Source organism: Microcebus murinus, chromosome 27 (assembly GCF_040939455.1).
Source record: "Microcebus murinus isolate Inina chromosome 27, M.murinus_Inina_mat1.0, whole genome shotgun sequence".
Classification (NCBI taxonomy): domain Eukaryota; kingdom Metazoa; phylum Chordata; class Mammalia; order Primates; family Cheirogaleidae; genus Microcebus; species Microcebus murinus.
The window spans coordinates 4,588,737-4,604,245 of NC_134130.1; the positions used below are offsets into that span (position 1 = coordinate 4,588,737).

At 49.3% G+C, this 15,509-nt stretch overlaps 1 protein-coding gene across 1 annotated transcript in view; it reads left to right on the forward strand.

Annotated features, from left to right (window-relative positions):
• Positions 1 to 15,509, forward strand: part of SAFB2 (scaffold attachment factor B2) — a 30,747-nt gene that overhangs the window by 14,560 nt on the left and 678 nt on the right. The window contains exons 12-20 of the mRNA XM_012761605.3: positions 3,577 to 3,707; positions 4,984 to 5,075; positions 7,356 to 7,492; positions 8,879 to 9,169; positions 10,104 to 10,244; positions 11,487 to 11,529; positions 12,830 to 12,960; positions 15,173 to 15,285; positions 15,428 to 15,494. Of these exons, the coding sequence (XP_012617059.2) occupies positions 3,577 to 3,707; positions 4,984 to 5,075; positions 7,356 to 7,492; positions 8,879 to 9,169; positions 10,104 to 10,244; positions 11,487 to 11,529; positions 12,830 to 12,960; positions 15,173 to 15,285; positions 15,428 to 15,494 (1,146 nt within the window). The remainder of the gene's footprint in view (positions 1 to 3,576; positions 3,708 to 4,983; positions 5,076 to 7,355; positions 7,493 to 8,878; positions 9,170 to 10,103; positions 10,245 to 11,486; positions 11,530 to 12,829; positions 12,961 to 15,172; positions 15,286 to 15,427; positions 15,495 to 15,509) is intronic.

Genomic DNA, 15,509 nt, shown 5'->3' on the forward strand with positions numbered 1-15,509 from the left:
TTGGGATTCCAGGGAGGGGAGCTTGGGCCACCACAGCGAGCTCGTGAAGCACGTGTCAGTCTTTTCCTTTACAGAAACAGCTCAGCAGCTTCTCATTTCAGTCTCAGCTGATTTTGCATCTTGCTGTCACTTCAGTATTCAGCTTTCTATTTAAAGATACTTAATGAAGTTACCTATAACTTTAAAAAAATGGATACAGATGATATTTAGTAAGTATTTATGTATGAATAATTTAGTGGCCTTTTGAAAAGAGTTGTACGTGTAAAATGAAAGAATACTATTTTTATTTTACGTTTAATATTGTGGGCCCTTACATGAATTAATTCCTCATCTCTGTTGGTTTTCATGCTATTCTTGCTTACCAATCATAGTAACTGTAAAAAAATAAAAACCCAGGTTTTCAAAGATAAGACATCATCCTAAGGAGGGTAGCCTGATCTAACTTTGTAATGAGTGACCTTGAGGTAGTGTGACAGATGGCGAGTATTGCTGTGTTTACCTCAAAAATTAAAAATATCCCAGGTTACCCTCTGAGTTCACTATGGCACCCTGGATACCTTGGCACCATAGTTTGGGAACTATAGGTCTCAGATACTATTTTTGTAAATGAAATGATTTATATCTTTATTTAAAATGGAAACAGGGACAGATTTTTCAAAGCAGTGTGGCTTATTTATATTTTCATTGCATTTCTAGGCTTTGAAGAAGGCATTTCTAGAATTTGGCAATGTGTCTGATAATGGCAGTATCTCAGAAAGCTGAGTGTCTACATTAAGTTTATATTGTCAATGTAACTTCCACATTCACTTACACTCTACAAATTGAACCCCTTGCTGAGAATCTGTCAGTTATCTGACAATTTCATTGTGCTGCTCTTATTTATTAAAAAACATTTTATAGACTAAACGTATGTGGACATCATACTCATAAGTTGAACTCGGTTTTGAAAGATGTAATTACTAGTTCTTAGCATGGTGAAGTGGTACTTACTAGGCTCCTGAATAGTAGGTGCCAGGCAAGCCGCCATGCACTTGGGAGCAAGACTCCTAATTTTATCAGCAACATCTTCAAAGAGATATATCTCATCGGCATTGCTAAACACATCTATGTCGGCAGACTGTGGGGAAACTTTTGAGGTTCTTGGTATTCTTGGTGTCTTGGGGTGTGTTTCATCCATTTACTTTTGTGTTTGTGGGAAAAGGTAATAATAACTAGCTGACAGGTGCCGAGTGGCCCTGTGGCCATTATTGTATTAGGTTATTAAATATGGAATGTCCGATTTCCATAAGTACTAAGTTTGACAGTTGATGTCTCTGACATTTCACTTCGACACTTTTTTTTAATTGTGAAGGTACATCCTCATTCTTTCAAACACAAGTTTTGGCTTGTGATTATCTTTCAATTTTTTTTTTTTTTTGTATGAAACCATGGTTCAGTCAAAAATTTGTGTTATTTTTAATATGAGTTCCATTGTGGAACCAATGCAGTGCAGATAGCTTGAAATATCAAGGAAGTGTTTGGAGACGATGTGGCTAATAAACACACAGTTCGTCAGTGGTTTGCCAAGTTGTGTTCTGGTGATTTAAATCTTGAAAATGAGATACATGGGTGACAGACTAAGGTGGATAATGATGAGCTGAAAGCTTTAGTGGAAGCGAATCCATCTCAACCGAGGTGTGAATTAATTAGCAGCAAGGTTTGACGTTTCTATTCCAACAATATTGGACCATTTGAAACAAATGGGCAAAGTAAAGAAGCTGGATAGATGGGTTCCACGTGAATTAAATTGAGCATCAGTAGAGCAATCATCTCGAAGCTTGCCTGCCTTTGCTGTCACCACATAAAGGTGAGCCGTTTCTACACTGTATTACAGGCGTCCTCAAACTACAGCCCACGGGCCACGTGCAGGTGTTTTTGCCCTTTGTTTTTTTACTTCAAAATAATATATGTGCAGTGTGCATAGGAATTTGTTCATAGTTTTTTTTAAACTATAGTCCGGTCCTCCAACGGTCTGAGGGACAGTGAACTGGCCCCCTGTTTAAAAAGTTTGAGGACCCCTGCCGTATTGTTTTAGTAAGTGGTGAAAAATGGATTCTTTCTGACAATCAGGAGGCTTCAGCACAATGGTTGGATAAATATGAAACACAGACCAAAACCAAACACAGTGCTGAAACACAGACCAAAACTGAACATTCATCAGAAAAAGCTAATGGTGTGTGTTTGGTGGTCCAGCACTGGTATTATCCACTACAGCTTTGTGAAACCTGGTCAGTCTGACAGCGACTGTCTACTGCAGCCAGTTGGATGAAATGATGAGGATGCTTGCAATTAAGCGGCTGAGATTGGTCGATAGAGACGGGCCAATCCTCTTGTAAGACACGCTCAACCACATGTCGCATCCTCAGACGCTGCTCAGACTACAGCAGCTGGACTTGGAAACTCTGTCATCCACTGTATTCACCAGTCCTTGCACCAACTGACTACCACTTCCAGGCTTTGCACCACTTCTTGCAAGAAAAAGTACTCAATTTGCAACAAGCTGTGGAAAATGCCTTTCACAGTGTCGTCGCTACTTACTTTCGAGGCTTCTTCACTGTTGCCATAAACAAGCTACCATTACGATGACAAAACTGTGTTTGATAGTTTAGGTGCATACTTTGTTTATTTTTGTTTTTGTTAGACACAGTCTCAGTTTGTTGCCCAGGCTAGAGTGAGTGCTGTGGCGTCAGCCTAGCTCACAGCAACCTCAAACTCCTGGGCTCAAGCAATCCTCCTGCCTCAGCCTCCCGAGTGGCTGGGACTACGGGCATGCACCACCATGCCCAGCTAATTTTTTCTGTATATATTAGTTGGCCAATTAATTTCTTTCTATTTATAGTAGAGACGGGGTCTCGCTCTTGCTCAGGCTGGTTTTGAACTCCTGGCATTAAGCAATCCGCCTGCCTCGGCCTCCCAGAGCGCTAGGATTACAGGCGTGAGCCACCGTGCCCGGCCAGTTACACTGCTCGTTGTTTGCGATATAATACACTAAACTTTTGAATTGAAATTGGACATTTCGTATGTAATGGCCTAATGCAACAGTTCCCCGTGAGGCATGTGCTCTATGTAGGAGAGGAAACAGGCTCAGAGAGGGGAAGTGCCCAACCCAAGCTGCCCGCAAGTGTTGGCCTAGAAGTTTCAGTATTTTGCCCATAAACCTGATAAATAATAATTCCACACACAGGTGACGAAACAGATTTAGTGTTCATTTTTTAAAGTGCTTTTAAATAGTTGGAGTGTTTCCCATATGAGCCTGCATGCATACCAGTGCATCTAATGTTTTGGAAAAACCTCCCCACCAGCCTCCAGTTTCATTAGACATATTTGTAGATTTAGCAAATAACTAAAGTGGCAATAGTGCCTATATCTAAAGAGGACAGTTACCTCCATGGCCTTCCAGTCGTCTTCCCCTTCTAATTGCCACTGGGCTGATTTGTTTTGTGTGGATGTCTGAGTATGTGCGAGTGAGGATCGGTGTGGGCCGTTCCTGTTACAGAGTCTTGGGAACTCAAGTTTGATAACCATGTTTTTAAATAGAACTGTAATTAAGAAGGAAGAAAAGATTGAGAAGGAGGAAGAAAAACGACTGGAAGACATTAAAAAGGAAGAAAAAGACCAAGATGAGCTGAAACCAGGACCTACAAATCGGTCTAGAGTCACCAAATCAGGTGAAGAGAGTCTTCTAAATGTTTGTGAATGGGGCAAATCCTGGCACAGGTAGTGGGTAGGTAGAGTGTCAAAGAGGAAGTGAGTTCAGTGAGCTTTCTGGTAATGTGGCTGAGTTTTGCTATTTATAGGTAGCTGTTGAAATGAGATGAAATGGCTTAAAGGGGTTTTATACAGCATCAGAAATTTGGAAGTACTCTGGACGGACTAGGTGCACTGTATGGGTATCGTTGGACTTTAGTGGCCTGGGGTTTTTGCTTTTCCTGAATCTTTTGTAGATTGTAGTGGGATTCACAAGAGGGAATTGGCCTGGTTCCTTGCAACAAATCTGATGCAATTCCGCAGGTATTCAATGAGCTTTTCCTGCATTTGTGTTAAAGCTCTGTGTAGTAAAATCTCCAAACATCGTTATCTGTTGAAGTGGTTGTATTTGGACAGTGTCGGACAATACCACTTCTATTGTCATTTTATAAAAGTTTATTGTGTTCTGTACCTTCAAATTTGTATGAGTCTCTCCAATGTATTGTGGCAGAAAAATAAACTAATCCCCCCTGCATTCCCCAAGGGGGGAAAAAAAACCCAACCATCTGGCACATTGAAATTTCGTACAGCACATTACAAGTTAGATCTTTAAGTGCTTGGAGTAATTCACCAGTAATCTCATGAGGAACATGTTTTCAAAATGTTCCTCAAGTATTATAAATCTCCCCAAATAAGTCATTGTTCCAGTGGTTAGAGCCGGTTGTTGTGTCACCGGAGAGAGAATTGATTTGGAAGCCTTTATTGCTATAGAGAATGAAGGGAAGCCCACCGTCTGGCGAGGCACTCCCTCAGAGACGGCAGTGTCTGATTCAGAGCACGGGGACCCGGATTCTGTGGAGCTTTACAGAATGTACCGGAGGAATGGAATATAAATTGGTTCTCTCGGAGCTGCTAGCATTTAGTGTGGGGGCAGCGGAATTCCGCAGGGTGGATGTGTTTGCATGCACGTTGCAGCGTGCACTCTGACTTTGGGTTTAAGTTGTAGTATGGGAAAAAGTCTCGGCTACTTTTACTTCAGATGTGCAAAGACCCGTCAGGGTGCACCAGCCGCTTTGTACCCATGTTAATTGTGTTAGTCACAATAGAGATGAGGACCAGAGGCTCCAAAGGCTGCCGTCAGTCACTTGACTGAGGCCCTGTGTGCCCATCCCACGGTCCACCAGAGTGCCAATTGCTGCTATTGGGTTGTTGGGATGTTAGCGTGTTTTCATAGATTGCTGTGTTTTTGTCCTAAAGGAAGCAGAGGAATGGAACGGACAGTGGTGATGGATAAATCGAAAGGAGAGCCTGTCATTAGTGTGAAAACCACAAGCAGGTCAAAAGAGAGAGTAAGTATTGCTTCTGCCACCTCTTGGCCAGCTGTTTTTGATGGTGGTTTAACAACCACTTTGATTTGTATTATGAAAACAACTTTGTTTCACCTTTAAGATCTTAAGAGTTCTTTGAAGTACTCAGGGGGTATGTTAATTGTTTAGATTATATACACAGACAAAAAATTAAATTCTGAAACTTTTTGCAGAACAGTACTTACCAATGTGTGATTTCCTTAACATGCTGGCCTCTCGCTGGTTCTTATCAGGTTATTCCATCGTCTGGATGGACACTTGATTGACACACAGCACCCTACCCACCATCAGATAGGATGGGTCAGCCCCAGACTTTTCCACTGATTTCCTCTTTGGTTGATCTAATAGCAGTTTATTATCTTTTCATTGGTTTTCTAGTCTTCTGTTAAAAAGTAGAGGCCAGTGTAAAGTGGAGTATCTTTCATTTTATTAGTTAAGGAACATCATTTCTTGAATTGTACACACAGCTGGACAAACAGTGCTTCTCATTTTGCATTTTCTATTCTGGAAAACAGAAAAAAACTCTGCTTCCCAGCTGCAGGTTCTAGCTAAGACCTGAGGACACATTAATGAGGAAATATTGCTCTTTTAGTGAGTGCAAAGTTAATGGTATTCATCCATATTCATCTAAGAACACTTTGTGTTGTTAAGATGTAATTTTTTAAAACGAACATTTTTTTGATTCTATAAAGCACAAATTCCTACTGCCATTTTTCATATGGGCTACATGAAAATCATAAAATACAAAGAAATCCAGCATAGAAAACAAAGGTCCGTAATCTTACTACCCAAACACCTCTGAGCATTAGAAATCATAGCGGAATTGCACGTGTGATCAGAGCATTGAGTCAGCACAGAGAGATGCAAGCAAGATGGCGCCCTGCCTCTGCATGCCCCTCAGCTTCCTCTCAAAGGACACTGCACACATGTCACACATGGGCACACTGTAGGACCACCAGTGAAGGCTCATGCTGGAACTTGCTGATGTGTACCTTGCTCTTTGTGTGTAATATGCCTTGGAGTTCTTTACATACAAAGACATACAGTTCAGCCTTTTTCCTTTCTTTTTTAAAAATTTTTTATTTTGAAATAATTAAAGTGCTGTTCAGAAAAGTTATGGGCAGACTTACAATTTATTGGGTGTGTATCAGGTACCAGGTCACTAGTAAGAGGCTAAGCTGGGCTTTGATCCGGGAGTCCCTTTCAGGTACCCTTCCCTGCTAGGCTACGTTCCATGCAGTGGTACTGACGGTGTCTGTCCCCTCGTCACTACAGGTGAAACCCTCTGCTTGTCCCATAGGCGAAGAGTGTTGGGGTGAGGTTTGGGGTGGTGTGTCCTTCCTTGTAACAAGGTCGCCCTTTCTGTGTCTCTGCTCCCCTGCTCCTCACCCCACCCCCTTTTGCAAACTGGTATAACATCTGATCTCAACCTCTGCTGTTCGTTTTATCGGGTTGCTTTGCCTTTTATTGTTCTTATTTTTCCCCCTGTGGGAGCTAATTAAGAAAATAAGCCTGAGGAGCTCTTTGAAAATATCACCTCCCAAGTTCTTGCCCTGGAGATTCTGAGTCAGGGCCAGTAGGAGGCCCTGGGTTCTGTGTAGTTTAACAGCTTCGTGGGAGTGTGGGGCCAGTTTGGGTGACACCTTGGAGAGCCTCAGAAATGGGAGTTGACCTTACAATTCTGAGTCTCATCCCAGAAATGGAATATCATGGAAGTTGGCCGTAGTGTTTTATGCCTTATCAGGAGCGCCGCTTCACACTGGAGCGTTTCAGCTTGTTCTATTTTAGGGCTGTCTGCCTGTGGCTCGGGCCAGCAGTTGAGAAGTGAAACGTGCAGTCAGTCCTCCAGCTGTCCAAACAGCTGGCTCGACTGCTGTCCCCACTGAACCAAGGGGCTGTCGTGGCTTTGTGCAGATGTGTCCCGTGGCTCTGAGAGGCCTAGTTTTGTTTTAGATTATATGAGCCATTGGCTCTGCTACAGTAGAAAAACCAGACCTGTGGGTTTTCTGAGGTTTGGACCAACCTTTTCTTTTCCATTAATGCCCTCTGAAATTTGAAAGGAAGATTCTGGATTAAGCTGCAAAACTCCTACCTGGGGGGAAACAGCCTCTGTGCTTGGGCCTCTGGTTTGGAAACCACACCTTCCATATAAACCACGAAGGACAGAAGAATCCTGGGCTAATCTACATATGCAAACTTAACTTCCACTGTATATTTGCTGCAATCATTTTTTTATGTTAATAAACCAATTTTGATAAACAGAGCTCCAAGAGTCAGGACCGAAAGTCGGAAAGCAAAGAGAAGAGAGACATCTTGTCATTTGATAAAATCAAAGAACAGCGGGAGCGGGAGCGCCAGAGGCAGCGCGAGCGGGAGATCCGAGAGACCGAGCGCCGGCGGTGAGCGGGACTAGCGGGTTGTGGGCTGGTGGCTTACTGGTGAGGGGGGCCGTCTGCCTCCCAGCTCTCCTGGAGTCTGCGCAGCCTGAGAGCTGGCGCTTGGACTGCCTGGTCTCCTTGTGTGCTTCGCCTGAGTCCTAGAGGCAAGACTCAGCACCTGTTCACACCTGCCCATGCGATGTGGCTGGTGGCACAGAAGTCACCAAAGGCCATTTTTGCGCAGCAGCCTTTTCCTCTGGCCGAAGCTGGAGCTTGGCCGTGGGGAAAGCTCACACACACGTGTGGCTTGGATGGAATGGGCCCCTGGTGTCGAGACCTGGGTCTTCCCCACCGAAACCTGCATAAGTAAGGCCAAAAGCTGCAACTGGAGTTCAGTTGTCATTTTATTGCGGCACCAGAACGGGGCAGTTTTGTCACAGGTGTTAGTCATAGGAATGCTTCCTTGAAGTGTCTGCATAGAGCAGCATCTGTCTGTCCCAGCTGCGGTAGCCATCCGCGCTGTCGCCCTCCGCTGCGGGGCAGTTTATTGATGCGCAGTTTTGAAGGAGGCTTTTCCCCCACCACTTTAACGTCCTGGCGTTTCATGTCGGCTTGTCCGGACTTCCCTTGTTGCTTTTCCTCAAATGTTGTTCAGTAAAACAAAAGCTTTATGTCTTGGTATTTGGGGACTTTTCCTGAGCTCAGATGGGTGACATGGAAACTTTCCCAGTTACGCTACATTTGCTTTTCTAAACTAACGTAATTGCATCCTTTCTGCGGATATAGCTTTAGCACCGAAAAGCCCCAGAGCAGCTTTCATCCTTGCAAGCTGCTGCTGCTCTGTTCCGAGCCTCTCCAGGCACCGTCAGAGGGTGAGGGTGCGACCGGGGCTCCGAGCGCCTGGTCGGCTCCCAGGGTGTGGGAAAGCGAGACCTCTTGCCTGGTGCCTGTCCCCACACCTTCCCAGGCTCTGTTCAAAGGGCACTGTCATTGAAAAATACCGCCTTTTTTGAGGGAAGGTGTGAAAATAAGACATGCTCTCAATACACATTAGCCCGTAATGAGAACCATTTTTCACCTCCCCGGGCGGCTGCAGTGGTCGTTTCTCCAGGGTTTTCCTGTGCAGGGCACCTTTGTGGTAGCAATTATCAAGCACCTGCCATACGTCTTTCCCTTTAAAGTCAGTTTCCAAAACTCGTAGATGACGTTAAACAAGTCCTGCCACCTGCCTGGTCTTGGGCCTTTTGAGCCGATTCTATCTCCCGCCTCTGCCCGGCCGCCAGAGCCTGTCTTGTTGGGAAAAGGCGGAGTTAGGTGCCTCCGGGCATCTCGGTGAGAGCCTTCCCCCGGGTGTCCCGTCCCGGTGGCGGGCAGGAAGTTCAGCGTGGCCTCCCGGTGTCGCCGCAGGGAGCGGGAGCAGCGGGAGCGGGAGCAGCGCCTCGAGGCCTTCCACGAGCGAAAGGAGAAGGCGCGCCTGCAGCGCGAGCGCATGCAGCTGGAGTGCCAGCGGCAGCGGCTGGAGCGCGAGCGCATGGAGCGGGAGCGGCTGGAGCGCGAGCGCATGCGCGTGGAGCGCGAGCGCAGGAAGGAGCAGGAGCGCATCCACCGCGAGCGTGAGGAGCTGCGGCGGCAGCAGGAGCAGCTGCGCTACGAGCAGGAGCGGAGGCCCGTGGTGCGGCGGCCCTACGACCTGGACCGGTGAGAGCCAGAGGCCTGCGTGGAGGCGGCAGCGTCCCTGCCTGGCCCCTCTGCAGAACTCACTGCCACTGCCGCAAGGTTATGTAGTTCACTGTCACCTTCCAGTGGCTGTGCAACCCTTTTTTTCTTTTTGTCCCAGTTGAGTTATTTTTGAGAGAATCTTGTTGGTTGCCACTTGCTGAAGGGCGTGTGATGTTTTTGCTCTTAGGTTCCCCATGGAGCATAACTGTTCTCTTTTTGTGTTATGAGACAGCCAGACAGCCATTAGGCCCAAGTTGGCCATGCAGTCTCTGATGGTCTAGCGTGTTCTTGTAGACAGAGGCAGAGCAGGCGCTGTGGAAAAGGAAATTGCCTTCTGGTTTGGAAAGTAGGTTTATTGGTCTCTAGCTTCTCTGACCGTCTTAATTGACAGTCACCTGTCACCCCACTCCCCGTGAGCCTAGTTCTCTGGTAAAAATCAGGAAGAAGATAATTGGATGCCATCCTGAGCTGTATGTAGTTCACTATCATCCGATCCAATTCCCTTTGCTTCTGCAAAAAACTCAGAGGGAGGTTCAAGTTCTCATAGACGGCGGGGAAGGTAAAAATGTGGCAACTTGAATTCCATTCTAGAAAAATCAAATATTTCATTTCACTTGAATTTGAGCTCACGCAGGGATCAAGGTATTAACAGCCTTGCGAGACAATTAGCTCACAGCAGTGCTTTCTTCAGGATTGTCAGACGAGAACACCAGCGTGCCTCTTGGCAGTTTGGGGGATTTTAATTTATCAAATCAAAGTGATAATGATTGAATGTTTAGAGATTAGCCCTGCAGGACATTTTAATGATGCTGGGTCTAGGGAGAGAGCTCCCTCCCCATCTCCATCCCTTTGGTTTTTCCTCTTTCTCTGTCATAAATGAAATTTGCATTCTTTTTAAAATAAAAAACAACAGGCGAGATGATGCCTATTGGCCGGAAAGAAAACGCATGGTGATGGAGGACAGATACCGCGCCGACTTCTCCCGGCCGGATCACCGCTTCCACGACTTCCACCATCGTGATCGGGGCCAGTACCAGGACCATGCCATCGACAGGTTAGCCGCCTGTCCCTCCTGTAGCCACAGAGGTGGCAGGCACTGGGACATCGAGCTGTTCAAGTTCGCATCCTGATACAAGAATAGGTCTTCATCCTTTCTCTGAAGTCTCACTGACTTCTGGATCACAGTGGGTGACTTTGACCCACAGAACTTGATCAAGCAAGTTGTCGTTGTAACTAGTGGTCACTTCAGACATCCTCAGCTTGCCGAGCAGGAAGGCACCTGGAACCTCCTTTCGCCTGCTGGCGTCTTTTCATGGGTAGGCCAGGTGTGACCCCCAGGTACCCCGCACTGAGCTCTCTTGTGGGCTGGTGGGGTTTTCCAGCATGGCCCAGCTCTGGGTTTCACAGTTTCCCAGGGGGCTTTCCACAGGTGCTCCCCCTCTTTCCCTCCGCACCTCCCACAGAACCAGGAAGGGCTTAGAAGAGGGCCTGGCCTAGCCTCCTTGTATATAGCAGAGGAAGCAGGTTAGGGAAGAGGCGTGACCTACCTAGGCCAGCTGGGGCTCCGGGGCTCGTACCTGGGCTTCGTCGACCAGCAGAGCTCCTGTGCCAGTAAACTGCAGAGAGAACTGACTGGAGGATGCGCAGGGTTTCTCATTTGCCTTTGCTTTTGGGGGCTAGGTGAGTTTTTAGCCAGTGTCTGCCTGCCCTTTTTTTTTTCCTTCCAGTGCCTTTTAAAATTGGGAATATATCTAGATCATTGAAAAGGCAGTTTTCCAGTTGAAGAGTCTTGTCTGTGGGTTTCCCACTGTGTCCCCCGGGCTGCATACTCTTGAGCCGCTTACCGCTCGTTAGCTCCTCCTTCAGGGGTGCCAGAGTGGGAGGATGGCAGGGCAGGCTGAAAAGCCACTGGCATGATTGCGGCTGGCATTGGTGTGAGATTTGGTGAGCCACCTGTGTGGGAGACAGAGGTTAGGGATCACAGAGGCTTCCCTTTGTCCGTTGCCCTGACTTTGGTCACTGGGCTGCACGTAAATTAGATGTTAACTTCCTGGTGCGGGTCTTTGTTTTGGAGACCTCTCTGAGGAATTTTAGTTCAATAACATCTTTATTCCCTCCTCCGTGGGATCCCACTTCGTTCCTGGCCACAGCTAGCTCTTCTTATTTCCCCCAGGCCAGTGAGTTTTAGTTCTTATGTGTGGGATAGAGTAAGTGTCAGCTGTGAAGCTCTTGTATGGCCTGCGGAAATGTATGCTGCCACCAGCTGTCGTTTGAATGAGACACTTTCCTTTTGCAGGAGGGAAGGTTCAAGGCCAATGGTGGACGAGAGAGACGGGCAGGTGAGTACAGCCCAGATGCCCAGCCTGGGGCCAGCCCTCTGTAGTTGGCCTGCAGCTGGCTTCTGTGCCAGAGAGGGGACAGCTCAGTCACATTGTGGGTGGAAGTGTCTGTTGTCAGCGATTAGAAGTGCAAATTTCTGATTATTTTCTAATTAGTGATTCTGTGTAGTTTTCACATATGTGGGGCTTGTTCTTGCTTAATTTTATCTAGGAGAAACTGCAAGCATCTCTTGATTGTCCACTTGCTTAGGGAGCCTTTGAGTCCTGGCACTATGGGGTACCCCAGATTACCCAAGTGGTGGTATAGGTAGTCATCGTTTAGCCCACATTTGCCGAGGCCTGGGGCATTGTCCCTCGGTTTCAGGTACTGTGCTGGGGACTGGGAGCTGAAGACCACGAGGTGGTCCCCGCGTGTCTGTGGTGATGCGGTGGTGCCTATGCCAGGTGAGCAGGGCGTGAGCTCAGACAGGAGCAGCACTCTTGAGAGGCGGGAGACAGGCGTCAGAATATTGGCTTTTAGTGCACGTGTGGTACCTCATGCCTGTAATCCTAGCACTTTGAAAAGCCTATGTGGGAGGATCACTTGAAGCCAAGAGTTTAAGACGAGCCCGGGCAACATAGCGAGACCCCATCTCAAAAAGAAAATGAGCCAGGTGTGGTGGTGCATGCCTGTAGTCCCAGCTCCTTGGGAGGCTGAGGCAGGAGTTTGAGCTGCAGCGAGCTATGGTCACACCACTGCACTCTAGCCTGGGCAACAGAGCAAGACCCTGTCTCTTCAGGAATTAAAAAAAAAAAAGAATAGTGGCTTTTAACGACAGAGCTGTGAGAGAACTTGAGACCATTCTTACTCCTGCGGTCTGCTGGGTCCTGGGTGTGGGATTGGTTGCCAAGGGATACTGGAAGGCTGGTGTCAGAGGGGCCTGGCCCACCCCAGGGGCACCAGAAAGGAGGCATCCCGACTCCTCAGGCAGGACAGGGCTAAGTGGCTCTTCCCATTGAACCGTCAGCTGTGCCCATGGGAGCCATAAAGCACAGGGTGCTCGGAGCGCACGGGGCAGGAGGGGTGCTGCGGCACCGGCTTACGTGAGTCAGTGTTGCAGCTGGGGCGTGGGAGAAGGAGGTCCAGAGGCAGGGCCCTCTGGGAGCAGAGGGTCAGCAGAGCAGGGCTCAGCTGGGGCCAGGTTGGCCCCTCAGCCACCCCCACTGCTGCCTGGGCCTGTGGAGAACAGGCCTTCTGGAACTGGCTTCCGTCTACAAGTGACATGGTCAGAGTGTCACTCTGTACTCATGTGCCCTCTAGCACTACTCAGATGACCGCCATGGCCACGGAGGACCCCCAGAGCGACATGGCCGGGACTCCCGTGATGGCTGGGGGGGCTATGGCTCCGACAAGAGGCTGAGCGACGGCCGGGGGCTGCCTCCTCCACCCAGGTTAGTGCATGGGGCCGTCGGGCCTCGCCTGGTCAGAGGTCGGTGCCTGGTTGTGCGGTTCAAGGAGCCTTAGCACAGGCCACTCGGGTCCTGCCATTTGAAACCCACTACCCGGGAAGGCCAGGTTCTCACAAGGAAAGACAGCGGGCTCTTGGGGATGGGCCACACCGGGGGGCCTGGGTGGAGGCACTTAGGGTGGGGTCGCCCTGCAGATGTGAGCGTCTCAATCACTGGGGGACTCACCTGCTAGAGGGGACAGTTGTGAAGCTCTCAGTCTCCCATGGTGAGTGGTAGAGAAGCTTTGCCACTGCCGCCACCACGTCCTCTCTTTAGACGTCTCCTCGGGTCCTTTTTCTCTGACCTCTGCTTGGTCTGTGCTGGGGCTTCTCAACCCTGGCCCTCCATTAGAGTGAATCACTTGAGGGGACCCTCACCCTGGAGCAGCTGGGTCTTTGTGGGCAGAACTTGGATGGCAGGTTTGTTAGGCCCCTCTACCCCCAGGAGTCGAACATGCTGTCAGTGTTGAGGACACCACACCAGGTCCTCCCCAGGGTGTCCAAGGCCACCTTCTTGTCAACACTGTGGCCAGTGGGCAGCCCCAAGCCTCATCAGCTTTTGGGTTGACCCAAGCTTGTCAGGAGGGCTCCGAGTGCCTCTTTGTGGTTTCTTTGGTCAGCTGTGGTGGCCCTGCACAACTGTGCTCCCTTCCCGGCCAGCCCGTCTCCTCGCCACTGTCTGGGCTGCTGCGTGGTGGCTGGGGACAGAACCATCTCCTGGCTGCTGCTCCTGCCATGCCTGCTCCTTTCCTCTGTGTGGCTGGTGTCCTGTGTGTCTCCAAGCACGACCTCTATGCTGATGGGACAAGGCTCTCTGCACATCACCCCTTCAGGGGCTGCTTCTGTGTGGCCCCTGCTCAGCGCAGTGGGGCAGCGTTTGGCTTCCCTGGTGCTGTCCCTCCCTCCAGCTTATAGGCACTTCCCCTTCGCTGGGGTCTTTGACAGGAGCCTTTCTGGGGACTCCGAGACACCAGGAGTTTCTATCATATGTGTGACACAGACGGTGGCCACAGGCTAATCAATTACTGTAAAGCGTTCTCTTCCAAGCGACCTACTTAACACCGGGCCTCTAACACCGTGGAGTCCATTTTGCTGTGAATACTGTGGGGAGCGGGAGCGGGAGAGCTCCCCTGGGAACGAGCTTGTGGAGAGCCGTGGCCCTGTGCTGTCGGGCAGCGCTCCACGCCGGCGGCCCATTGGTGCCAGGACTTTGGAACCTGCTTTGGATTTTAATCTCCCAGAGTTTCTGTCTGAAACTTTTTTTAAATAGCTCCTGTTAAAGTGTAATTCACATGCCATCACAATTTACCCATTTGGAGTGTGAGTCTGTGGCTTTGAGTATATACATAGAGGTAAGCGTCCATCACCACAGTCAATTTTGGAACATTTTCACCCACAAAAAGAAACCCTGCACCTCTTAGCAGCCATCCCTCCGTCCCCAGCTCCTGGCAACCACAAATCCACTTTCTGTCTCTGGATTTGCCTGTTATGGACGTTCCTATAAATGGAATCGCACCATGTGGCCTGTCGTATCTGGCCACTTTCCAGGGTTTTTCTTGTTGCCCCTGGTGTCTAGAACTTCGTTCCTTCCAGTCCGATACCCACCGCATGGCCGAACCGTGTTCTGTGTATTCATTCATCAGAGGACGTGTGGGTCCTTTCCACCTTTTAGCTGTTAGGAACCACGATGCTGGGAACGGTGTGCAGGTTTCTTTGGCCATGCTTTCATTCTCTCGGGTAGACAGCTCGGAGCGGGACTGCGGGGGTCGGGTGGTTGGTAATTCTCCGCTTGCCTTTTTGAGGAACCGCCACGCGGGTTTCCACAGCCGCTGCGCCGCTGCACATTCCCACCGGCAGCGCGCGGCTCCGATTTCTCCACATCCTCGCCAGCGCTTGTCATCGTCTGTCTTTTTGATTCTGGTGTCCTAGCAGCAGTGAAGTGGCATCTCGTGGTTTTGATTGGCACTTCCTTGGTGGCACCTTTTCTGTGCTTCCTGGCTGTGAGATATCTTTGGGATTGTATTTAATGTGTCTTTGAGGAAACGTCACTTGGACCATCTGCCCGCTTTTCTGACGCCTCGAGGCAGGGCATGCAGCCACACAGCCCGACTCGGGGGCACATCCGGACGGCGTGTCTGCTTTTTCTTTTGGCTCAGGGGTGGCCGGGACTGGGGAGAGCACAGCCAGAGGCTGGAAGAGCATCCAGCACGCGCCTGGCAGGGCACCATGGACGCAGGCATGGCAGGCCGGGAGCACACAAGGTGGCAAGGTATGGGGCTGGCTTCTGACCCTTGACCCCAGGGAATGAGGGTGGCCGTGGTCCCAGGACTCTGCAGACAGGGCCCACGTCCCCCCAACGTTTCCAGAGGCTTCCCTGAGGAGGGGTGTTTGCAGACTCTCTTCTCTTGCAGGTGGTGAGAGAGGGCTGTCGGGGCCCTCGGGACCAGGGCACGTGGCCGGCCGGGGCGACGTGGCGGGGTAAGGAGTGTTGTC